This window comes from Diplotaxodon limnothrissa, linkage group LG15 (genome assembly GCF_057381915.1).
Source record: "Diplotaxodon limnothrissa isolate DT_005_m linkage group LG15, D_limnothrissa_male_GT1.1, whole genome shotgun sequence".
In the NCBI taxonomy this organism is placed as follows: Eukaryota; Metazoa; Chordata; class Actinopteri; order Cichliformes; family Cichlidae; genus Diplotaxodon; species Diplotaxodon limnothrissa.
Genome location: NC_140610.1, coordinates 31,005,007 through 31,032,241, shown reverse-complemented (window position 1 = coordinate 31,032,241; position 27,235 = coordinate 31,005,007). Strand labels below are relative to the sequence as shown.

General features: G+C 44.5%; 1 protein-coding gene across 1 annotated transcript; it reads left to right on the top strand.

The window, feature by feature from the left end:
* Positions 1–16,542: 16,542 nt before the first annotated feature.
* Positions 16,543–18,958, top strand: LOC146617745 (uncharacterized). Its single transcript, XM_085372899.1, has 3 exons — positions 16,543–16,979; positions 18,309–18,323; positions 18,573–18,958. The coding sequence occupies exons 1-3, from the start codon at positions 16,556–16,558 to the stop codon at positions 18,956–18,958; spliced, it is 825 nt and encodes a 274-aa protein (XP_085229025.1). The 5' UTR covers positions 16,543–16,555.
* Positions 18,959–27,235: the final 8,277 nt, after the last annotated feature.

Below are 27,235 nucleotides of genomic sequence, written 5' to 3'. Positions count from 1 at the left end.
ACGAAGGGATGGTGAAAAGCCATCAATGTGCAGCGTGCTGTCACCGTCGCTGTTGTTTAACCACGATTCTGTAAATGTCAGAACGGAGGCATTTCTGTACTCATGCAGGTGGTTGACGCAGGCTTGCAGCTCGCCCAGCTTGGAGTGGAGAGACCGCACATTAGCAAGGATAATGGATGGGAGCGCTCGTTTTTTGTGTGTCTCCCTCTTGAGTCTGGCTCTCACCCTACTCTTCGTTAACCCCCTCCTGGTTACCTTGTTATTGTGAGTGTTTTGATTTCCGTGTCCACGCAGTATTTCCTCTGGAAAGTACTCATTGGGAGCGGAGCGGAAAAGCCGGAGTCCCTGGTGAGCCTTGGGGTCATGTCAAGTGTCAAAAACAAGCCCGAAAATCACAAAAATTAGGAAAAGGAAAAACGAAAAGGAAAAGAATACAAATCTACCGAGTAGACGGCGAAAAACAACAACGAACAACGTGTCACCTATTGTAGCCAACCTTTACATGGAGGAAGTGGAAAGGAAGGCTCTTGGCTCTTTCAAAGGAAGAGTACCCAGCCACTGGTACAGATATGTGGACGACACCTGGGTCAAAATCAAGACACAAGAAGTGGAATCCTTCACTGCGCACATTAACGCTGTGGATAAAAACATCAAGTTCACCAGGGAAGACACAAAGGACGACTGTTTGCCTTTCCTGGACTGCGCTGTGCACATTGAAGAGAACGGCAAACTCAACATCGAAGTTTACCGGAAGCCCACACACACGGACCAGTACCTCCTCTTTGACTCCCATCACCCTTTGGAACACAAACTTGGAGTAATTAGGACCCTACACCACCGGGCAGAACATGTTCCCTCTAAGCCTGAAGGAAAAAAGAAGGAACACACACATGTAAAGGAAGCACTCAAAACATGCGGCTATCCTACACAGCAAATCCAGCATGTCCAAATTAACACTGTCAGATTTGATTTCAACACTATTAAAGTGTCTATATGGGTCCACACCAGAGAGTGTTAATTTAACTCTTTTTGGAGAGTTGGTACGTTAACTCTGATTTAGTGTTAAACACCAAATCTGTCTGGAGTTGATAATTTAACACTTGGTGTTAAGAGTTTATATATTAACTCTCAAAGAGTATTTTAGTTTAACTACGTAAGAGTTATCTTCTAATTCATTCTAAAAAGCGGGAATTTTACTGTTCTGAACTTCTAGAAATTTCTTTTGGAAATAAACATTTGCTAAAAAGATGCAATGGTTTTTGAAAAACATTTATTCTGAACTGTGCACCACAATTTCAAAACATTTTCTGAAAGATGTAACAGTATACATGTTCTCACTTTCATTAGAATTTTGTTTATCAAAAGGTCTGACATGGTAAATGCAAATAACAGCATTCTCATCACTTATTTCTTCAATACAATATGCATGTCCTTCATTCATCACTTTGTGGAACTTCAACGCACTTCTGCTCTCCCCCATATTCCATCTTCACAAGCATATCCTGTGCGGAGATTGAATAAAAATTAGTTGACACTAATTAATGGCACAAATAATCCAGTAAACAATTGCAGCACAGTAAAAAAAAAAAAGGAATCCTCTTTGAGCCATTACTTGTGTAAAGTATTTTCCCAAAAGACAAGGACACAGGCAACAGGTAATACTGAACTAAATGTAAAACCTCAACCTTTTTCATTTTTACCTAAACCGTGTGCACAAAACTCTGGAGGGATCTATGCTAACGTAGAATCCAGTCAGGACATCAGCTACTGCTGTTTGCTCGTTTTTTTTTTTTTTTTTTATGGGCGATCGTTTTCAGGCTTCAAGTAGCACCATTATACCAACATTTCACATTCTAGACATTGTTTTAGGTGTATTTGACCAAAAGTTTGACTGAAAATTCACATGCAAGCTTTTTTCAAGGCTGTGGTATTTGCCAGCAAACAATACCTTTCAGCTAGCTAAAACAGAATATTATGCTATCACCGAGCAACATGGCTAATGCCTTTCACACAGCTTTGTCTCAACTCCAAAGAGCCACAGAAGTAAAAGCTCATAATAATAATTGAAACAATCTTTGAAAAAATGACTTACCAAGCATGGCAAACAACTCAAATATGTAGAGCAAAATGTTCTGAAACGGCTTCACTTCAGCTTCGATTGGAGCCGTGCTGGGGGCGGAGTCTGTGAATTTACTCTATTGGTGTCATAGCCCCTGTAAGAGTTCAGAGTTAAGAGGTCAAGAGTTAATGTTTCCATTGTAACACCTCCAGATTTGACATAGAAACACTCATTTTTAACACTCGATTTTAACTACTATCATTTTACACCTCAGAGTTACATTAAAAGAATGTGACTCTGCTTAGAGTAAAATTAACTCTACTTTTGCAAGAAGACTATTAACACCAAAAAATTTAACACTTTTGAATTTGCTGTGTAAATGGGCGTTCTTAAAGTCAGCAAAGAGGCACAGAAAAGAAGACCAGACACCAGCGAGGGAGGATAAGAAGGACAGACGCAACAACATTGTCATCCCCTATGTAGCCGGTGTATCAGAGAAACTCAGGAGAGTTTTCTCCAAGCATGACATCCCAGTGTATTTCAGACCCAGCAACACGCTCAGACAAAAACTGGTTCACCCGAAAGACAAAACGCCAAAACACAAACTTAACAATGTGGTGTATGCTGTACAGTGCAGCGAGGAATGCTCAGACCTCTACATTGGAGAGACCAAACAGCCACTTCACAAGCGCATGGCACAACACAGAAGAGCCACCTCCACAGGACAAGACTCAGCAGTCCATCTGCATCTTAAGAATAAAGGACACTCTTTCGAGGATGCCAATGTTCACATTTTGGACAGAGAGGACAGATGGTTTGAAAGAGGAGTGAAAGAAGCCATCTATGTCCACTGTGAGCGACCATCTTTGAACAGAGGCGGTGGTTTACGACACCAACTCTCTGCCATCTATAATCCAGTTTTGAGATCCCTTCCCAGACGCCTTAACGCCCACTCACATCCTGGGCCATCTGACCTCAGGAATTCGCATGATAAGGTGGGGCCAGGTTTCACAATGAACACACCCGAAACCCTGACTGATTGGGACCCACGCCCAGTTTCACATCTTGGCTCAGGCGATTAGAGGATCATCAGGGGGTCCTTTTGTCCCTCTGTGGGGGGGGGTTACTCCCACTAGGTTTATATCTGGGACTCTCCACCATGTGACCTTAGAACTGAAGAAGCTTCTCGGATGAGAGGTGAAACATCTTCAAGCAACTTAAAGAAGTCCAGACGCTTTTCTTTGCAAGCTCCTTTGACAACAACGAAAAGAGCATTAAACTTAGAAAAAGATATCACAGGTGGATGGTGGGGTGTTTCCAAAGAGATTAACACATTAAAAGCTGTTTGCAATTTCCTGTCCATCAGTTATCACATGGGGAAAAGTGTCAGAAGGACTTGACAGTTAAAAACAATCACTTGCCATTTGATGATGTCCTTTTGTAACAGTGTCTTTTAAGTTTCCATGGTCCATGGTGGACTCTGATCTGATTTTCACACTTAGCAGTTGCTGAGTGAATACACTGAAGTTTAAAATAAATGTAATATCAACAGCAATGGATGATCCAATCAGCTGTCGCTCCTGTGGCACAAACGTACTATCATTAAGCAGTTCGATGGGATCTAGGGTTAGGGTTGCATCTTCTTTTAGCCAAATATTAAATAGGCATTCAAATGTTGTTATTCCAGAGACTAGATTATGTTAAATTTCAAATGAAGCTGCATACACAGATTTTGGTATCATTATTTTTCTAGATTAAAAACTTTTCAATTTGGTTTTCCCGGAAGGTGAAAATTCCTTCAAAAGATGTGGATGTTGACCTGACTGAAACCCAAAACCCTAACCCTAAATGAGTTACCACTGACTTACAATTACAAATTCATTGATTGTTTAAAGGACAAATTATCTATACAAATTATTTGACTTTGATAAAATAAAATAAAAAATCTTGACATGTTGCTTGGTTATTTTTCTCTATGAATAGTTTCCCCTTTCACAAAAGCTGTATGGTGGGTGGAAGTTCTGTTTTCAGAAAAAATATGGTCTGCTTTGTGGTACAAACTGTCCAAGATAAGTCCACAGTTTTGGCACACAACAAAATAAAAAGAAAGCAGCAGCTGTACTTTATCAGGCTGCTGAGAAAAGCCTGTGTGAGACATCAGGCCCTCATCCAAGCCTGCAGGAATTTTGTGGAGAGTGTTCTCACCATCACTATCTGGTTTGGGATTACCACCTAGACAGAGAGAAAATCTCTCCAAGCAGTCATTAAAAACATCAGAAACAATCACTGGTTCTGATCTTCTAACCTGTGAGGACTCAAAATGCTGCACAAATAAGGCACAAAGAGATCACCGGGATCTGGCTCTCTCCTCATTCAGGGAGTCAGGATAAACATAATAAGGATTTCATAAGACACGGGTCCACAACTATGCAGTCAGACATCTTGCCCAGTATATTAAGAGGGTAAAGGAGATACCACATCCTCACCCTCATCACATTGTTATTTTTAATAAACATACTCACACACACTCATTAGCTCCACTCTCTCCAGGGTTCAGGCTGGTGGTTAGGCAGTACAACACAGTACAAAGATGTCTTGGATATTAGATCATAATGTTTCACCATTCATTTAATCTTTAAAATCACACCTACTGACTTGTTTGATGCAAACACAAATCTTTGGGTTTTTGAATACATGACTGAAACTTTATTTGGTTGTGTAATGGAATATCCAATCCACAGACTAATATTAGACAGCACAGATGGGAATTAAAAAAAACAAACAAAAACAGTTTAAAATAATTGTGTTTATCTGCATGTAAATTATTTTTTAAGGGTTATGTATCATTGTGTCTTACACAGTGATCTTACTTGTTAAATATGTTGATCCACCATCCAAAAGCAGTACGATAATGCAGTAGTCAGGAGTGTTACGTCACATTGATCTGGTTATCTGAGGAGCTGGCAAAGGCCACTGGAATATAGGTCCTTTTTTTTATTTCATTCATTTATGTGTAAAGGGATGTCTTATTCTACATCTGTTCTCCACAAAGACAAATGTTTCACTTCAATTCAATTATATTTCCACAGCACCACAGAAAAGACCCTACAATGTTACAAGTCACATATTCCACTATCTGCAAGAACTGGAGAACAGTGGGGAGGAAGAACTCCCTTTTAACAGGAAAAGACCTTTGGCAGTTGGTTGGGGGTTGAGGGGAAAGAAAAGAGCTTTCCACCATTAAAACCACTTAACTTTAAATGGTGGAGGTTTAACTGGTAAAGCTGTCTTTTCAGTAAGTTTTTATTTTCCTTGCTTGCCTGCAAGAAAATACCTGTCTCTCTCTCTCTCTCTCTCTCTCTGTGTGTGTGTGTGTGTGTAGCATTCAGATCAAAAAGCTGCTGCTTTTGATGAGTTGCTGTGAGGAGCAACTCCATGTGTTCTTGCAGAAACACAGCATGGCTTCCTCTGGTTCCCATACAGTTGATATGTTTCACTCCCCTCTTCTCCTCATCCTCCGTCTTTCCTTGCTTCCTTCTGTCTCCTTCACTCCATCTGTTCTCTAGACTCTTTGTTCTTGCTGCATCTCTGGCTCACCCCTGTGGCCGTGCCTTTAAGGACATTGTATCAGACATATCAAAAGCTTTTGTAGCTGGAGCTTCTCTGTGTATCTCCATGCGTATGTCTCTATCTTACAGTCCACGCACCACATATGATATTCAGGGCAAATATTCTCTCATCTCTTTGTTAGAACCTATTCCCCTGACAAATTCTCCTGTTGTGAGTCCACATGTATTGTCACATTACAAGGGACCAAACTGCACAAATCCCAGTGTGTATACTAATGGTCCCAGGATCTGCTCAGGATGCTTTGGAAGAGTCTTCTATTGTTATGCCTTTTGGCTATTTTCAGTTTGCCCATCTGCCTCCCTCCTTCTTGTTCTTGTGTTTGTCTTTCTGTCCTCTGCTCTCATGCTGTCATTCCCTATCTCTGTCTTTTGATTGTTCCTGCTAGCTTTGTTCCACCCTGTGTGAAAACAGATATGAGACACTCGGAAAGGGAGTGGGATCATTTGACATCGCTGTAGGTGGTTGTTTGCATCTGGCACACTTTCTCTTGGTGCCCTTGGCTCTCTCTGTCCATCTCTATCAATCTGGGTTTTTTTTTCAATTAGATTCAAACTGTGTCACTGGTAATGCCTAATTCTTGCTCTTCTTTTTATTTTGAACCTCTCTTAACAAACCTGAAATCTACCCTCTCCAACCAGTTTTGTCAGTTTTTCACTCATTGCCCAGCAAATCCTGATATTTGCCAAGTAGCTGTTTTTCTGAGACCAACATTTGGACGTTACCCAAGAGGCAGCAACTGCCTCAGCCAATCAGTATTTGAGATGTCATCACAGAGAGACTTTCTGCTGTTGCAAGCCGATAAAAAAATAAAGAAATAAAATAAAATCACAAGTCAAGGGCAGGGATAGCTCAGTCGGTAAAGCGTTGGCCCTGTGATCGGAAGGTCAGGGGTTCGAGTCTCCTGAACAGCTACCCTGAGGTACCCCTGAGCAAGGTACCATCTCTACACGCTGCTCCCCGGGCGCCCAATGGCAGCCGACTGCTTCACTGAGCGACTGGGTTAAATGCAGAGAGGAATTTCCCCACGGGGATCAATGAAGTATACATTAAGACCGATATTGTCAGATCTACCTTTTAGTTTGATGTCTGTTAGTACAGCTTTATTTTTATGATGAAATTGAACTTGTTAGCTTATTGGATGGATATGTTTCTATCATAGATGTATGATAGAAACATATGTATGATGTATGATAGGTGCATAAGTGAGCTAGGCAAAACATCAATGTGGCTTAATTTAAAACAACCCTGAAGTAATTTAGATGCAGATATTTTTGATAACCTATGCAAATATAAATTCAGAATATATAATAGGGATAAATAGAAATACCAGTGGGTTGCACATTTGAGTGAGTCTATTGCACAGTGATTATTGCACAGTTGAACATAAGAAAAAATATTGAAAATATTGCACAGTGAAAAAAAGCACTGCAACTTAGTCGTTTCCGCCCTCCTTTGTCCTCTTGTTTTCCCTCCCTCAGTTTGATGGCGTGTGGGACAAAGGAGTTTTTAAGTCTGTTGTTTCTTGACTTTGGGAGAAGCAACCTGTCGCTGAATAGGCTCCTCTGATTATTTACGACCGTGTGCAGAGAATGCCCAGCATTGTCCATAATGTTCAGCAGTTTCTTTAGTGTCCTTTTCTCTGCCACTTTGCAGAGAAAAGGACACTAAAGAAACACTGTGTGTGAGTGTCTAGCTTCATGCCGACCACAGAGCCAGCCTTCCTGATTAGTTTTTCCAGCCTGGATGAGTCCTTCTTTGCTGTGCTGCTCCCCCAGCACACCACAGCATAGAACAGTGCTCCGGCAACCACCGACTGGTAAAACATCTTCAGGAGCTTCCTGCAGATGTTAAAAGACCTCAGCCTCCTGAGGAAATACAGTCTGCTTTGGCGTTTTTTATACAGGTGGTGCGTGTTGCATGACCAGTCCAGTTTGTTGTCTACCCACATCCCGAGGTACTTGTACATGTTGACCACCTCCACCTCTACTCCCTCTATCTGAACTGGCAGTGGACCTGGTCTGGACCTCCTAAAGTTCACAACCAGTTCCATGGTCCTTGAGGTGTTGAGTTGCAGGTGGTTTGTGTGATTCCATGTTACAAAGTTCCTCACCAGACTCCTGTACTCCTCTTCCTGTTCATCCCAGATACACCTCGTGTCGTCCGCAAACGTCTGAATATGGCATAATTCAGAGTTATAGCAGTAGTCAGAGGTGTACAGGTTGAAGAGAAGAGGGGACAGCACAGTTCCCTGTGGTTCCCCTGTGCTGCTGACCACAGTGTCAGACGTGATGTCCTTTAGCCTGACGTACTGCGGTCTGTCAGTGAGGTAGTCGGAGATCCAAGCGACCAGGCAGGGGTCCACCTGCATCCTGTTTAGTTTTCCCTGAAGAAGACAGGGCCGAATTGTATTAAAGGCACTTGAAAAGTCAAGAAACGGGATCCTGACTGTGCCTTTTCCCTTGTCCAGGTGTGAGTGGGCTCTGAGTAGGAGGTACAGGATGGCATCCTCCACTCCGACATCCGCTAACTGTAGAGGGTCCTGGGCATGTTGTACCTGTGGTGGAGGAGGTTGGGGAGGAGCCGCTCTATACTTAATAATTAGTGGTTATAAAAGGAATAACTTTTTTTTAACTGTCAGGTAATTGCAAATGCAAAGTTTCTATCAGCTCAACAAACATCAGCAAACAGACTAACTGTGAATTCTGTTGCACAGTGTGTTGCTAGCTAAAGACACAGCTGCTCTGTTTTACAGGGAGAGAAAAGAAAGACAGCTAACTTTGCTTACAGATAGAGAGAAAGATGTAAGAAAGAGAGGAAAGGAAAGGAAGAAGAGAGATTAGATGTTAAGATAAGGTTTGCTCAGTGACACTAACTTTGTGTTATTCATATGTTGCATCTGTAGTTTAGAGAAGGATAAACAGGTTAGCATGTTGTATTGTTACTCTCCGCTCCCGTGTTTCAGCACTCCTCATGCTGGCTGCTGTCTGGTGCTCCACACTTCTCCTGGGGACACAATAGAAGCAGCCGTCAGGACACATACAACCGCGGGCATAAACACACACTAACTAACTAACTAACTAACTAACTAGGCTCAACTGGATGACTAACGTGGTGTCTGACACAATGATCCCGCGTCGGTGGGAGCTCCATGACTCTCCTAAGTAGCTCCCCCGACGAGGCCTGATCAGCAGCCGGTGTGTGGCTTCGGGTGTGGCCAGTCCGCCAGCAGGGCCACACCCACCAGGCCTGAAGGCGCCCGCAGAAACACATATACACACACACACACACACACACACACACACACACACACACACACACGCGTAAACAGGGAGAAGGACAGCAACACCAAATATACATACACTAATAATATAATTCATAACTGCTCAGGGATCCTGGGTCACTCCGACCCAGGACCCTGACAATTTTCTTATTATATTAATATAGCAGATTGTAGAATTGTTCTAAAAAGATCTACTTTTTCCTTTCCTACTTTGATCACATTTCCCAGCATGTACTCTTTCACTTTCACTGGAGTAAATAAGTTGGTTCAGTATTATTTAACAGAAGTATCTATAGTTCTACTTAGAATATCTGCACTTTTGCCTACCTCTGATAGGTATGCAGTTCCTAGAAATGACCACTTGGGGCTGATCACAAAAGTCGGGTGGTGCCGTCTCTAGCAGCACGAGGAGTCACCAAATTAGTGAAAGCACTAATATTAATGTACAAAAATGATGGATGCGTGGGTGGCAAAACTGGTATTTTTTCATTTTAATCTTTTTAGTTCATTTCAGCAGTAATACAGTTGCCTGAAATGCACCTTACACACACCACTGTTCGTCTCAAATGTATTTATCTTCCAGCTACTAAACAAGGCCATGCTGACTATACTGAATAGTGACTGTTAGATCTGTTGTGTTAACTAATAAACAAACAGTACAGATTCCTACATCTTTCATTTCTTGATATTCAAATCTAAAAAAAAAAATCATATTGCAGTGGGTAACTGGAAGCAGGAGCTACAAGACACTGTAGAGCTGCAGTTGCACCTCTTTAATTTGTAATTTAGCAGAGGTGCAGCCCTGAATTGGCTACAGTAAGTGGAACAAAATGGACAGATGGATGATTATTTTCACACTAGGGTGAAAAATAAGGGGAACTGTTGGGTTCTCTATATACAATACCAGGATGGGTCAAACATTAAATTCATGAAAGCAAAATATTGTGTTAATGCAGTTGGCCACTGCCGATACAAGTCATTAACATTCTGTCAACAGCAAGTCACCTGGGCTACTCTAATTAGCCCCAGTCTACTACTACTCTTCTCTAGTCTTCACTGATTTCTCTCTCTGTTCCTGTCGTCCTTCCTTAATCTATTTATTTACTTGTTTTCTAACTTAAAATGCACATGTTCTGCTTCTATTTTCTGATTTAAATCACCATATGGAAAGGGCTTATAGCCTATTCACAAACTCACTTTTAATGCTTACCAGGTTTGGAGCTGGTACAAAGGAAACTTTTGCTCCTGCAAGTATAGACATTTTAATATTTAAAATGAAATGTTCATTAAGAATTTGAAGGGTAAAGTTTTCCTTTTTTCGCCCTAAGGAAAACGAAACTCTTAAAAGACAAAAGCTAAAATAGCCAAAGACCACAGTGAGTGGCAATAATTTTAGCCAGCAAAAGAAAATGAGGTTACTTTTTTTGCACAGGTGGTGGTGTAATGGGTTGGGGATAGTATCTGGGTTCTTTGGTACCTGTTGAGTCTTCTTAAATGCCACAGGCTACCTGAGTACACCAGAAGAAGAGTACACCACAGTGTACTCTTCTTCTGCTAAATTTAAAATGGACATAGCTTCTTTAAATTTAACAAGTCTGACTTTTGAGCTTTTTTCCTCTAATAAAGGAGGTCAGAGGAATTTCCTTATAGTGCTGCTTTCAGCGGGATAACGCACGCTAAGATCAAAGTTCTCTGTACTCAAATTGACTTTATAAACACCAGAACTCAACAAAAGAACACACTGAAATTAAATATATGTCATCACAAAATTCAAACAAACAGATATAAATAATAAAATGCAATATAACTAAGTGTATATCAGATCAGATCCTGTATTACAATAGCTGCTATACACTGCCATACACGGATTTTATAGTGCACTACATACAGTTGAAATAAATACATAAAATAGTTAAAACAGTTAGGATAGCACTAATAATGGCCTACTAACTGTTGAGCAGCTAAATGAGTGGATTAGTTAAACGCACCCTTCATTTAGCTGTTGGCAGAATGTGACGGTTTTACATGCAGCTGAGTGGCATCTTTTGGAGATGATCAAGCTAGCAGATCAAAAACCGACTGATGTGACTTTTTTGTGTGTGATAGATCTTTCCACCTACAGACCTTTGTGCAACAATGTTAGTGTCTGATTATTTGACACACATACTGTATACACCGGGTGTCACTGGCGTGCACAGATAGAGACGAGGTGGTGCTGAAGCACTTGCCCTTTTGCCCTCAGTCCAAAAAAGTGCCCTTTTGAAAGAAGTGATTTTATTTTTTTAAAGCTGCGCGATTTAAAAAGGTGTGAAAATAATGGCTTGATTTGTGCCCCTTCTTCAAAGACACCCGAACCCTGTCGCTTTTTCACTGTCACCGTGTCACGTGAACACGCTTGCAGTTCATTTGTTGTGAGGCGTGTAGCAGCGGCATGACATAGGACTACTTGGAGTAGGCATAGTAGGCTAACTATAGCGACTGGGAGCCACGGCGGACAACACGGCAGCTCTTTCCCTTCCCAACCAGTCAGGTAACCCATGAATCGAGTGAAATTATTCTGTTTGCCCTCTAAGACCAACCTGCAATTGTTTTGTTGTGAAGTAGCCTGTCAGAAACTGCACATGACAAACTTTGCCAGCTTTCCCCCTCCATCCATCCATATGGATAAACAAAGAAACGACACATTTAAAATGTAACTGTGGCGGAGGCGTGGCCCCGGGCGCAGCTGCAGGGGAGGAGTGGAGCAGAAGGCTCAACAGGGCGGCGCTGCGAGGCCGGTAAGGACAGCTGATGGTGTTTATGTACTGATGATGGTCTCCCTCCGCTGTGTTTTTATAGTGAGACGGGGAGGAGCGGCCAGGGAGAGATCAGCTGGGCTCGTGAGCTGTCAGGCTGTGCGACTGATTCAGCTGTCAAAACAAACACGTCAATAAATGTGGAAATTGGCAGTACATACCTGCGTGTGCGTGTATTTGTGCCTGGTGTACTCCACAAGTGGTGCCGAAACCCAGGAAAGTGCCGGTGGGGGAATGTCCGACCCACAGGCCGCGCCACCCGCCCAGCCTCTGCAATTCTTGGCGCAGATGCTAGCGGAGATGGCGACGATGAGCCGGGATCAGGCGGCCGACCAGCGTGCCCACCTGGCCGCGCTGCGGGAGCAAACGGACCGACAGACGCAAGTTCTGGAGCGGCTGGTCGGGGCCGCTGCCATGCCGAAGCCCTCGCCACTGTCGGTGGCGGTGCCCCGGATGGGGGACGGGGACGACCCACAGGTTTTTTTGGAGACCTTCCGTGCCACGGCGGAGGCTTGCCAATGGCCGCGGGAGGAGTGGGCTCCGCGGCTGCTTCCCCTGCTGTCTGGGGAGGCACAAACAGCGGCTCTGAGTCTGCCTCCGGCGTCGAGGAGCAGCTTCCCGGATGTGAGCCGGGCGGTGGTGGACAGGCTGGGGCTCACCGCCGAAGACCATCGCCGGCGGTTCCGGGCCTGTCGGCTGGCTACAACGGACCGACCATTCGCCTGGGCCCGGCAGCTGCGCGACGCGGCGGTGCGCTGGTTGCAGCCGGGAGCATCGGAGGGCGAGACGAAGCTGGTGGACAAGGTGGTGCTGGAGCAGTTCACGGAGGGATTGCCAGCGGAGACGGCGAGATGGGTCCGGTGCCACCGGCCCGCAAGCTTGGAGGTAGCGGTGACGCTGGCGGAGGACCACCTTGCCGCTGGAGCAGGGGAGCCCGGGGACGCCGGACGGAGGCCGAACAAACAGGCCCCAGTGCCGGCCCCCGAGGCGCCGTGTGCCGGCACCAGGGCAGGCAGAGCGGCTGCCGGCGCTGAGCCCCACTAACCCTTTCGCGGCGGCGGTGCCATCCAGGGGAACCGAGCCGAGTGGAGCCGCCCCCGAGCCACGGAGGGCAGCACAAACGCCGGGGCCGGAGTGTTGGAAGTGCGGGCAGCCGGGACACCTGAGGAGGGATTGTCCGCTTATGGAAGTGGGGCAGGTGTTCCGCGTTGCTGGCGCCCCAGCACCCTCCCCTGGTCCAGGAGGGACATACAGTATTCGGGTAAGGACTCGAGGGGATATACGCCAGGCGTTGGTGGACACGGGCTGCACACAGACCCTCGTGCACCAAGGCTTGGTTCGCCCCGGGGCATTATTGGAGGCAGAATGGGTGGAGGTGAGGTGTGTTCATGGTGATGTGCACCGGTACCCCATGGTGCCGCTGCTGCTAAAATACAAGGGCCATACACATAGGGTAACGGCGGCGGTTAGCCCGCGCCTGTCGCACACCCTGATTCTGGGTACCAATTGGCCGGGGTTTCATCAGCTACTGGGGCAGTACGCGGGGGTGCGATCACGACCGGAAGCGGGGTGTAGCGTGTGCGCGGCATTCAGCGGTGACGCGGGGTCGTCCGACACCGACTCCGGGGGGGAGGAGCCCCGGAAGTGTCCCCCATGGGTGATTTCCCACTGGAGCAGTCTCGTGACGGCACCCTACGCTCAGCCTTTGACCAAGTGATGGCTATTGATGGTCACGTGGTGCGCCCTGAGGCCGCGCAGACCTACCCGCGTTTCGTCTTATTAAATGACCGTTTATATCGAGTGAGTCGTGACACTCAGACTGAGGAAACACACACCCAGTTGTTGGTGCCGCAGGGCCGCCGGGAAACACTTTTCCAGGCGGCCCACTATAACCCCATGGCAGGGCATATGGGCTACGAGAAAACTCTGGAGCGAATAACGGCCCGATTTTATTGGCCGGGCATCCGAGCGGATGTGCGCCGCTGGTGCGCGTCCTGCCCGGACTGCCAACTTGTTAACCAGCCGGCCATACCGAGAGCGCCTCTGCGCCCTCTCCCCCTCATTGAGGTCCTGTTTGAGCGCATCGGCATGGACCTCATCGGGCCGTTTCACCGGAGTGCACGCGGTTACCGCTTTGTGTTAGTCCTGGTGGATTACGCAACGCGGTACCCGGAAGCAGTTCCGCTGCGCACCATCTCGGCTAAGTGTGTGGCGCAGGCACTGTTTCAGGTCATCTCCCGAGTCGGAATCCCGAAAGAGATACTGACTGACCAGGGCACGTCGTTTATGTCTCGTACACTGCGGGAACTGTACGAATTACTGGGCATTAAATCTATTCGGACCAGCATCTACCACCCTCAGACTGACGGGCTGGTGGAGCGGCTGAATAAGACCTTAAAGTCCATGATTCGGAAGTTCATTAACGAGGATGAACGCAATTGGGATCACTGGCTAGACCCTCTGTTATTCGCAGTGCGGGAGGTGCCCCAGGCCTCCACGGGATTTTCTCCCTTTGAACTGCTGTTCGGCAGGAGGCCACGTGGGGTGCTCGACCTGATTAAAGAAAGCTGGGAGGACGGTCCGAGCCCCGCCAAAAATGAGATTCAGTACGTGTTGGACCTGAGAGCAAAACTCCACACTTTGGGGAGGTTGTCACGGGAGAATTTGCTCCAGGCTCAGCAGCGTCAGCAACGCCTGTATGACAGAGGGGCTAGACTCAGGCAATTTTCACCGGGAGATAAAGTGCTTGTGTTACTCCCTTCTTCCAGCTCGAAGTTGCTCGCCAAGTGGCAAGGTCCCTTTGTGGTCACACGGCGTGTCGGGGACGTGGACTATGAGGTCGCTCGGTCGGACAGGGGAGGAGCCGCGCAGATTTATCACCTCAATCTCCTCAAACAGTGGCGAGAGGTCGAAACCGCTTCTCTGGTGAGCCTGGTGAAGGAGAGCGATGAGTTGGGGCCTGAGGTGCCAAATTCTATCATTCCCACCTCCCTCCCTTGTGACGACCATCTCACACAGGCCCAGAGAGCGGATGTTGTCGCGTTGCAACAGCGTTTTGCGGACGTGTTCTCCCCCCTGCCCGGCCGGACGTCCCTCATCGAGCACCATTTCGTGACGCAGCCCGGCGTGACGGTGCGTTCACGGCCCTACAGGCTCCCGGAGCATAAGCGAAAAATCGTGCAGAGGGAATTGGCGGAAATGCTGAGGATGGGAGTAATAGAAGAGTCGCACAGTGCCTGGTGTAGCCCCATCGTTCTGGTGGCGAAGAAGGATGGGTCTATACGGTTCTGTGTCGACTATCGCAGGGTGAACGAAGTGTCACGCTTTGATGCCTACCCCATGCCTCGGGTCGATGAGCTCCTGGACCGGTTAGGCACGGCCCGCTTTTTCACGACGCTGGACTTAACCAAGGGCTATTGGCAGATTCCCTTGTCTGCCGAGGCCAGGGAGAAAACGGCCTTCTCCACTCCGTACGGTTTGTACCAGTTCGTGACACTCCCGTTCGGCCTGTTCGGGGCCCCGGCCACTTTCCAGCGTCTCATGGACCGGGTACTGCGTCCGCACGCGGCGTATGCTGCCGCCTACCTGGATGACGTGATCATCCACAGCGACACCTGGGCGGAGCATGTGCTGCGGGTGGCCGCGGTCCTGGAGTCCCTGAGGGGGGCGGGGCTCACGGCCAATCCAATAAGGCTACATGCCGTTAGGCAGAGGGCTCTTTTGAGCCCATTTTTCGTTACAAATTTTAGGATGATCTCACGGAAATCTGTGAATAAATACAAAGTTTTCAAACTGAAGTCAGTGACGGGAAGACATCACACTTTTTAGAGATGGAACTGCAGAAAAACCTAAAACCTTGACATGATTATGAATAATAGAATTATGGACGTTTCTCCGTTTTTGTGGATTAGCCTTTCCATAACTAACGTCAACTACTGTCCTACTTTGGTAAGATTGAAATTAATGTTTTTGACTGTCTTTAGTAGGTGTCTCCTGTGAGAAAGTTAGAACACCGTCCAACTGTCTAAAGATGCAGTCTTTAGCCTAACTGGTTGTTACTGACTCAGCGATGCTCGCTGACATTTACGCACTGTGTTGTGACCTGATTGTGACAGAACAGTGACGTTGTTATTGGTAGTTTGAAGGGTACGGTGTTGGGGGTGGTGCATGTTAAAAGTTTTGAGAAGCACTGGTTAGACATGTTAATTTTTTTTGGTGTAACATATTGGCAACATTAACACATTAATTTGCTAAAGGAAAAATAGGCAGTTCCCAATTGCCTGTGAAAACGACCATTCTGCCCTGTTCTTGTAATGACCACAGTCAGTCTTATTCGTTCTCATACATTTTGGTCTATTTATTTACTAATTTCAGCAAGCATAATGCCTAGGAAAGAGAGGCTGAGAAAGGAGAAAGAAAGGGATCTACAACAGGCAGCCCAGGGAAGCAGTTCTCTGCTCTCCTGGATGAAAGCAAAGGAAAATGAAGATGAAAGGTCAGAGTCAAGGGCAGAGTCAGGTTCTATTTTAATGTTTTAATGTAACCTGCTCCTTGCAGTTAATTCTATTGAAAAATCTTAAAAGCTGTTCACACTTAGTTTTTAATGAACTTAATCAGCAGGCATTGAGCTAACTATTATTTTGTACCTACGAAAGTTATTTCTATGTTACAAGACTTGCAGTATGGGTTATTATTAAAACTATCTGTTTAAGCTTATTATTATGATAAATAATAATACTATTATTATTATTATTGCTCCATTGTAGTCAGTCACAGCAGGGAAGCAGCTCTATGCCATCTACCAGCATAGCAGAAGAGGGAGATATAGAAACAGATGAAGCCGCGACCAATGCAGCAACAGGTTCAGTTAGGCATACAGACACTGATGTAGTGCTCTCTGAAGACCACAATGAGGAAGAACCGATCGATCACATAATGTCAAAGTTAGCAGCTTTACAATACCCAACAGATCCAACACACATCCATACATTTAAAATAAAGCGCAATGACAGATACGTTTCAATGTGCTGCAATGTGGGCCCATGTCAGCCTGATATACCTTACCCCAAAACTGAGGGGAGATCATTCCAGAAACAGTGGTTTTCTGCTAATGTGTGGCTGGAATACTCACCCACTGCTAATTCAATGCATTGTTTTAGTTGTCGGCTTTTCCTCTCGGATGAAAAATATAAAAGCAGAACAGCCTGGACAACTGATGGCATCAGAAAGTGGAGTACTGCTCTTGAAAAAATCAAACAACACTCCAGCGCAGAGATGCACATGACAAGCATGGTTAGATGGATCAATTTCCAGAAAAAGGCCCTTCAGTCTGCATTTGATGTTTCAGACGTAAAAGGGGTGGAAGTTAGAGAGCGAGAGAGGCAGACAAACAAAGAAATCCTGACAAGATTAATTGACCTAACAGTGTATCTTGCACGTCAGGGACAAGCATTCCGAGGTCATGATGGGAGTGAGTCCAGTGATAACCGTGGCAATTTTCGTGAATTAGTCAATGTATTTTCCCGCTACGATAGTGTGCTGAAAATGCATTTGGAAAAAATTGCCACAGTTAAAGCCACCAAGACAAGGCCCCAGGTGTCACTGCTTTCCAACAGAAGTCAAAATGACATCATTGCAGCACTAGGAACTTACATCAGGAAGGAGATACAACGTGAAATAAAAGAGGCTGAAATGTATTCCATTCTACTTGATGAAACCTCTGATGTTTCACACAAAGAGCAAGTGTCATTTGTTGTGCGATATTTTCATCATATGCAAATAAAGGAGAGATTCATCGAAGTGTGCAATGTTGATACAACTACAGGCCAGGAGCTGGAGAATACAGTGTTCTTGCTTCTGCAAAAGAATGGCCTAGAGATGAAGAACATGTATGGTCAAGGCTATGATGGAGCAGCCAACATGAGTGGCATGTATAAAGGTCTCCAAGCTAGAATCCGTGCACACAATGAGAAGGCCCTCTATGTGCACTGCAAAGCCCATTGCCTCAATTTGGTACTAGTGGAGGCATCAAAGTCCAGCAAGCATTTTGTGACATTTTTCAACTTGGTGGAGAAATTGTATGCCTTTTGCTCAGGCTCCCCAAAGCGTCATGCTGCCTTGGTCAAATTTCAGGAGTCTCTCTTTCCTGGACAACGTGTTATGGAGCTCCAGCAGCTGTCAGATACTCGATGGGCTTGCAGGGAAAAAGCACTGAAGGCACTTCAGAGAAATTTGAAAGCCATTTTGATGCTCCTTGATGACATCAGTGACAGTGACCCACCTAACCTGGCCCAAGGTGATGCTCAGATGTACAGAAATGCCATTAATTTTATGTTCATTCTCTGCATGGAAATCACCACACCAGTATTCGAAGTCACTGCTTTGGCATCAGATTCTCTGCAGGAAGAAGGGTTGGACCATTCCACTGCCTACAAGGTAATTGATGGTGTGCTTCACACATTGCAAACCATGAGGTCTGAGGAGAAATTTGGAGAGATATTTAGATGTGCATCAGAGAAGGCAGAGAGTTTCAACATTCCAGTACCTACCGTGGTGCCTGGTCAGGAGAGAAAGCGAAAAGTTCCAGTGCGTTTCCAACACAGCACCACAGTGTCTCAAGTAGGTGCTCAGTTTGAGTCAGTGGAGGCATATTTCAGGAGTGGTGTATATTTCACCTTTCTGGACATCATGACTGGGGAACTGAACAGGAGGTTCAAAGGGGACAATACTGGAAGCCCAACGGCCAGAATCATTCAGTCCTTCCAGCCCTTAACTGTGCATGCTAACTGGGTAGGCCCACCAAACCCAGAAGCCATTGAAGCTGTCCACATCCTCTGTGAATTCTATGGAGAAGATGAGGACCAGCTCAAAACAGAATTAAAGGTCTTCCACTCCAGCTTTAGTTCAAAAGACCTCAGAGAAATATTTCTGATACTGAGGGAAAACAATGGCCAGCTGATCTTTCCTGCCTTTGTCAAAATGATTCAGATCTATGCAACACTACCAGTGACAACTGCGACAGTTGAAAGATCCTTTTCAAAGCTAAAAATAATCAAAAATAAACTAAGAAGTTTGTGTGGAGAAGAAAGGTTGTCTGATCTCCTCTTGTTGGCCATTGAGAAAGATGTGGAGATCAATTACAACGAGGTCATCAACATCTACAAAGACATGGCACCAAGAAGGATGCTTCTTTAGAGCAGTACACTCCATTTAATGGACACTTGAGAATATGTATGTATATAGTTTAGAGTTGGATACAGATTTTATCTTTTTGTGGTGTGATTTTTGATTTTTAGAGAATGTTTTGAAATAAAAGTCAAATTGCATTTAACCTGTGCGATTTTTTTATTATAAAAAGAAAAGGTTTTCCACATATGCAAAAAGTGCCCTTTTTTCCCCCTGGAGCACTTGCCCCCCAAAATGTCTGTGCACGCCACTGCCGGGTGTGGCAGAGAAAGGTGCACGCAAGGACAAGCCTGCATGGCAACTTGATGTCAGCTTGAGTCAGTCACACTGCCAGGCATTGGCAAACAGAGGTTACATAATATCACCAAGACAGCAGTGAATCCACTATTCCCCAACTTCAATTATACCACAAGATGCTTGAGCTCAGGTGGGGGTTGAGATCATTACGACTTCATGGCACAAAATGATCCTCATATCTGTCGGGGATTACAAGGGCTGCTGATCAGCAGCGAGAAACTGATTATTACCAGGCAGATGGTGAGATGTCTGACTGTTAAACTCCAGATTCTGACTCAAGACACACAAAAAAATCCCCTTCTCGTGTCAAAAGCCACGACAGCCAACGACAATGTAAGTTTGGGAAATAATAATATGAAATTCTGCATTTCTCAAATCTGACGACACAAGGAGAAAAATGTGTTACTCAGTGTGTAATAATTTCAGTTCCATTTCCAGACACCAATGCTTCTCAGACTCATCATAAACACAGGAGCTCTTCAAAGAAAGTGCTACACCAAGCTGCCGAACTTACCAACTTTATAAACAGATGCTTATTAGATTTTTGTTCAATCAAAACAAAAACAGGTTGCAGGGTTTTTAAACAAGGTTAGGAACAATGAGGGCCTCCTGTTGGTTCTCCGGCTTATGACATTGTGACATTGCTTTCATTAAATAGATTATAGAGTCATACTGCACATTTGTTAAAAATTGCTCTTATTCAGATTCATTGTGCTTAGCAGTCTAAATGCTAAATAGACGTGTGTGTGTGTGTGTGTCTATTTAGCAGTCTAAATGCTAAATAGACCCCGGGTGGGTGGAGACTCTTAGAACTGAAGAAACTTCTCAGATGAGAGAAGAAACGTCTTCAAGAAACTTAAAGAAGTCCAAGCCGCCTATAACTGACCTCTGATTCATTCAGGCATAAAAAAGGTAAATAACTCATGGTGTTGTCAACACTATACCCTCTATACCCACCCTCTATAAACAGAGTGGGCTAATCTATATCTGGAAGTGACTGCATGGCTCCAGTAGTACACTTTTTGAAATGGTGCACCTGCTATTTATTGATCTCATCATCTAAAAGCCACTCTGACCTTTCTTTCATCTGGTGAAGGTCACAAACTCTTTGACATTAGTGTGGAGGCCGTGTATTGGGGACACTGGAGCTAAACAGTGAGGTCACTGAGGGTAATACTGGTAACTGAGCTACCAGTACTACCCTTTTTAATTTATCTGAATGGTTTTAGTATTTTATGAAAATATTAAAGCTAGAACAGAATTCAGTAATGTGTGTCATACAGTGGATTTAGATGACGCTGGGAGCTTTTCAGGCAAATTGTTCCACTAACTCGACTGAGTCCATGAGCAAAAAAAGCTTCATTAAATTTGTTCATTAGCCACTCACTGTGCTCTTGTCACCAGTAAATAATTAGAGTGGAGCTCAGATGCATCCAAAGTAATTTGAACATAGTTAGACAGTCTTCTAGTGTGTCTGTAATGAAGTCTTTAATAAACTGTTAAACACCATAGGCCCATATTTCACTTATATGTTCAGATATTTACATTTCAATGACGCAGCAGCAGATTTATAAAATAAATGCTAAACTATACTGTTTGCTCATGATAATTTTTCTGTCCTGTCCTGTGTAGAAATGGAACCAGACAAAGTTCCCAAACGCAAATACCCTCCTTCAATGAAAGTAGTTCTAGTTTCACCCACAGATTTTGGGATCCACATTTTGAATAATTTTGAAGTTAACAGCTAATGCTAGCAAGCTTGACTAGCAAGATACAATTATATACTGACTGGATGCAACACGCATATATTGATTGATTGATTGATTGATAATACTTTATTCATCCCGAGGGAAACTGGGTTAAGGCTGCCAGCCTTGCCAGCACCATCTTACCCATCCATCCATCCATCTTCATCCGCTTTGTCCGGGGCCGGGTCGCGGGGGCAGCAGCCTAAGCAAAGAGGCCCAGACCTCCCTCTCCCCAGCCACCTCCTCCAGCTTGTCCGGGGGAATACCAAGGCGTTCCCAGGCCAGCCGAGAGATATAATCTCTCCAGCGTGTCCTGGGTCTGCCCCGGGGCCTCCTCCCGGTGGGACATGCCTGGAACACCCCACCCAGGAGGCGCCCAGGGGGCATCCTTGTCAGATGCCCGAACCACCTCAGCTGGCTCCTTTCGATGTGGAGCAGCAGCTGCTCTACTCTGAGCCCCTCCCGGATGGCCGAACTTCTCACCCACCCTAAGGGAGAGGCCAGCCACCCTTCGGAGGAAGCTCATTTCTGCCGCTTGTATCCGCGATCTCGTTCTTTCGGTCACTACCCACAGCTCGTGGCCATAGGTGAGGGTAGGGACGTAGATCGACCGGTAAATTGAGAGCTTTGCTTTTACACTCAGCTCCCTCTTCACCACGACGGACCGGTGCAGCGTCCGCATTACTGCAGCTGCAGCCCCAATCCGTCTGTCGATCTCCGGCTCCCTTCTCCCATCACTCGCGAACAAGACCCCGAGATACTTGAACTCCTCCACTTGTGGCAGGAACTCATCCCCGACCCGGAGTGGGCACTCCACCCTTTTCCGGCTGAGAACCATGGCCTCAGATTTGGAGGTGCTGATCCTCATTCCCGCTGCTTCACACTCGGCTGCGAACCGTTCCAGTCCGTTCCATCTTACCCTTCCAACCATATATACTGGTGTTTCGAAGGCATTTGGAGGGGGGTGGAGGGTGAGTGTAGGTCTGTGTCAGTGTACATGCGTATGTGTGCGTGTGTGTTCCGTGTTCAACCGAGAGAAAGTGTCCCTTCACCTGGTTAAGCAGCTGTCAGGGTTAATCTTGTTATAATGACGTTACTGGACGTCGCTAATGTGTTAACGAGCTAACCGCACTAACGCAGTGCAGCCCCATGTACGGGGCAATCTGCGATAACACTAAAACATTACCGCTGCTGCTGGGTTGAGATTCACGAGTCCGGAGCGGAATTAAAAACACGACATTCATTCAGGTAAATGACGCTCCGCAACGTGGTGACGTCATTTGGGGCGACTGGAATCGATAAGGGAATCGTTTGCAAAAATGGCAAACAATTCCAAGGAATTGAAACAGTGGGAACCGGTTCTCAACAAGAACCGGGTTTCGATACCCATCCCTACTGATGTTGTTTCTCTTGTTACTTAGTGTGTACTCCTTCTGAGGGAAGGGATACAAACTAAGAGTACATGCATGTTTGTATTGTGTGGAATTCCATTAGTTTGTACTTAACTGTAAATGTTAATGAGAATATTTGCAACATTTCCGGCCCATTACAACTGCTTATTCACACTGTTGTTTGATATACAAAGGTATAAAAAGGACCTAAAATGGGAATTATACACCGTTCCTTCATATTAATGTCCTGATGATTTAGTGATACAGTCATAAGCCCAAAGTGTGACATCAGATACCAGACGGAACATGCCATCTCTATATTAGGAATGTTAGTAACCCGAGAGCAGTGGTCAGGTAATGTCAATGGGTGTTACTGCAGGGACTGTGCACAGCAACATTAATCCCACTTCGGATTAATGTTACTGCTAATGAAAGAACATGATCTTGTTGAGAACTGGGCTAGTAACCAAGGACACTGGACTGAGTCCTCAAAGGACCGTAAACTTGAATTACAAAAATGATACACCGGTGTCCTTCTAAATTCATGAACTTCTGTAAAACTGGAACTGTACTTGATTTTGGTACTTTCCCATCAGCTAATTTTTATCAGCAGATGTAAAATGCGGACATTTTAAACTATACATGGACAATACAATGTCAGCTGTCGAGTCTTCTCTTTTATTTTGTAGGAGAAAATGTGAAAAGCGTTCAACCTTGTGTTAGCTACAGGCCTTATTGCATGTAAAAACCTTTATTTAATGGAGAGGGAACAGAAATCACAAAAATGGTAACCTATGGATTTTAGGACTCATTCCTGCAAAAAAAATCTTTGGATATTCTTTGAAAAAAGAGCCAGGTGAAGTCTTTTGCAACATCAACTACTTGGCAGTTACCTAGCAACAGTGTTCCCTTGACATGGGTTTTACCACTAGGATGCAAAGGATATCTTGCAGCCCTCAGATTCACTCTCCCTTTTAAACATAGTTTTTTTTTGTCAGATATTGCCGCATAGAGGATAAATATGAGTGACCTGTCAAAACATACAAAATAACATACATGTGTGAGGAGAATACAATTGCAAAAAAAAGCTTCAGCACAAACATTAAAAACATATGCACAAACACTGCACTTGCTGCTGGTCATTCATCCAGAACTCTGCCCACCACCAAACTTTCTGTTTAGGATAAAAAAGCCACCTGCTGACTTCTACTGTAAAAGCTGTTATCTCCAGAAAGCAGAGCAGCACTGGAATGTATTTTCTTTTTCTTTTTTCCCCCCAATCAGTATAAAGCCGGGCTGCTTGTTGATCTCAAGCAGACTTCATCCAAACTTATGAAGTTTGAAATGCTCACATGGCTCCAGCAGCTGCTTGAACTTCTCCCCTGGACCCCCTCTTGGCTCAGCTAAGCTTGGGAAATTAGGAAAGTGTGAAAAAAGCAGAAAAGAAAAACATCAAGCCGCAGTCAGCTGCCAAGAGAACCGATGGTATAATTTCATATGGAAATGAGAGTGCTGTCGTCCAAGGAAGAAAATGTAAAAACATCACCAAAGGGCCTGCAGTAATTGAATGTCACTCAGAGGGGCTGCTGTGCTTTGCTACAGCCTGATATGCAGTGTAAACGCATCGTGAGATATTCACATCTTTCCTGGAAGAAATTAGGAAAGGAAAAGCCTGTAACTTTGTGCTGAGTCATGTCCTGTGGGGGAAATGACTCCTGATGTCCTCTCACTATGTCACCAGTTGCTGTGTCATGCCAGCTGGAGTGCCAGCCAGTATTTTCCTCAGCCTGCGTCACTGTTGTGGCCCATTAACTACACTCTATGCCAAGTTTGTCACTGTCATTTTGAAATCACAAACACTGTTTCAGTTTAAGAAAACAACCACAAATTAACAGCTCAACTGCAGAGGTGTGAAAGATTATTTCAACTTAGAGATTTTATGTTCAGGAGGAATTATGTAAATTGAAAAGATTAGAGGGTCAAGCTTTAGGGTGTATTATAATGGAACTCATAAGTAACTGAGCGTCCTGTTACCAGCACTAATGAATGTTTTTAGAATAACATTAGATAACATGTTTTAACATCTTTACTGAGGAATACACCAGTCTAACTTTTCCAATAGGCGATTCTGTCTCAGAACAGAATTGCCAATTACCAGAGTATGTCGCCGAGTGGGGAAAAACACATGAACAGGTTGGTGGTGTACCTGGGGCTTCAGTTTAAGACTATGCTTCCTCCTCACCGTCACCCAGCCGTCATCTTCAGAGTTGGGGAGTAACGGAATACATGTACCGCCGTTACGTATTTAAAATACAAAATATGAGTAACTGTATTCCGTTACAGTTACCGTTTAAAAAGGTGGTATTTAGAATACAGTTACTTTGTTGAAATAAATGGAATACACGGCGGCCCTCTGTAATTTTGGTCATTCCACGCCGCGCATTGCGGCTCAAAACCCAAACAAAACACGCGAGAAGAGGCTGTAAAAAAAAAAAAAAAAAAAAAAAAAAGCGTCCTGTTGGTGGCGTTAGTCAAACAATGGAGCCGGAGCCAGCCGGAGCCAGCCAACAGAGTCAGCAGTGCACGTTGGGCAGGAATGCGTTTCAGAGTTGGAAGTTCCAACAACATTTCATATTCAAAGAAGAAAGGGATGGGCGGAATTTCACAGTGCAATGCAAACTCTGCTTGCCAGCGAAGAAGATGCTCTCTGCGTCAAAAGACTCCACCTCCAACCTAAGAAAACATCTGAAAGTAAGTTATTTTAAAAAAACTAAAGTTAACATACTGCAAATATTTTATTTTAGTTGTGGTAGCTACCTAGGCTATGTGCCACTTCAGTAGCTTCGATATAATATTGCTGTGATTTTAGCTAACATTGTTAGCTGGCATTAGCTAACGTTAGTTCATAGACGGGTAAACTTGATGGATAGCATTAACGAGCTGTAAATTATGGTGTGCAGTTGTGAAAGCCATCCCAAAATGATTAACAGTAGGGTGGACATTAAGGTTGGGCGAGATTAAAAATTTTTCCAACCGACAATCGTCAGTCAAACGATAACCAACATAATCGTGCAGGTGACTTGTTAATGGGCGGAGCAATGTAATAATGCACGGACTGATTTGCGCATTTAGAACATAAATAGAAAGTTTAGTTTGGGGGGGATATTTTTTCTTTTTTTCTTGTTGGAGTTTCTGTATTAACATAGCTACTTTTTGGATTATTCATTTATTTATTCGAGATGCACCAAATTGCACAAAAAACATAACTTTACCTCTGATATTTTTTTATGGTCGCTGGAAGTGACATTTTGGTTTTTAACTTATTTGTTTTTTGGTCGAGTATCTAAGACATAAACACTGGAACACAGTTAAAGTGGAAAAAGAAGTCAGTTTCTTTGTATCCCTCCCCACCATTGTGGTTTGTTTATTTAAATTAAATGTTTTTTTTTTTCTTCTGAAGATAGACTACTGCTTTTCTTTCATTCTGTTATGAGTTTGAGTAAATGAATCGCTGCATTTGTTTATGCCGTTAAAACACCACTATTATATTTTCCATTGACTGCTTCTCTTACCTTCAACCAACATTATTATTATTATTATACTTACTCATGGGCAAAAAAAATTAAAAAATTCCTCTTGTAAAAACAATCGGCGAAAGGCTCAACTTATTGTTGATAGTCGAGATATTCGTCCAGTTGCCCAACCTTTTTGCAGTGATCTCAAATACAAAACAATTTCTTCATCAGTAATATTTTATTTTTTGGTTGGTCTCTCTCTTTTTTTTTTTTTTTCCAGAGGATGCATCCCAGGGTTATACACAGTTTACCCAAAGCAAATACATCGGATCATGTTGATGATGGCAAAGACACAGCCCCTCCTCCTCTCAAACAAGCCATCCTTAGCACTCCAGCCATCACCCAAAGGAGAGTAAATTCCTTGATATTTGACTTCATAGTCAATGAAGTGCAGCCCTTTTCTACCGTTGAGAACACCTCATTCCGTAAGATGGTTGAAGGACTAAGTGGGGGCAGGAGTCCTGTTTGCAGAAAAACATTGATGACTCACATTGAGAAAACCTTTCCAAAAATGAAGGAAGCAATAACTGAAATTCTTCTACATACTCAAAATGTGTGCACAACAGCAGATATCTGGACTGCGCATCACAGAAGTTTCATTGGCATTACATGTCACTGGGTCGAGTCAGACACATTGGATCGCAAGTCTGCTGCACTGGCATGTGAGAGGATAAGAGGCCATCACACTTATGATGTTATTGCCGCCAAAATAAGTCAGGTTCATGCTGAATTCCAAATCCAAGGCAAGGTTAGTGCTACAGTCACAGACAATGGGAGCAATTTTGTAAAAGCTTTCAATGAATATGGAGATTCAGAAACAGAAGATGATCTGGAAGACACAGATGATGTACAATTTAATGATGTCACTACAGTACTTGAGGAGGAGCAAGAACACGAGGAGGTGAACTTCTTTTTGCCACCACACCATCGATGTGCTGCACACACACTAAATCTCATTGCCACGACTGACCTTGATAAAGCTGCTTCACAGCAGGGTGTTTCCAGAAAATTATATAGGAGTGCAAAGGCAAAATGTGCAGCCATCTGGAATAAGGCTCATCGCTCATCAGGTGCTTCTGATGTAATTGAAGAAATTGCCCAAATGAGATGTGTTGTACCTTCAGTGACTAGGTGGAGCTCATGCAATCGAGAAGCTAATGAATCTACCTGAAAGTCAGCTCAATGAAATCTGTGAACAACTGAAGGTGGCAAAACTGCATCCTCAAGAGACAGTGTTTCTCAAAGAGTATGCAGCCATTCTGAAACCACTTGCCT

Coding starts and splice junctions, on each gene's coding strand:
- LOC146617745 (XM_085372899.1), top strand. CDS start 16,556: ATGCCATCTACCAGCATAGCAGAAGAGGGAGATATAGAAACAGATGAA.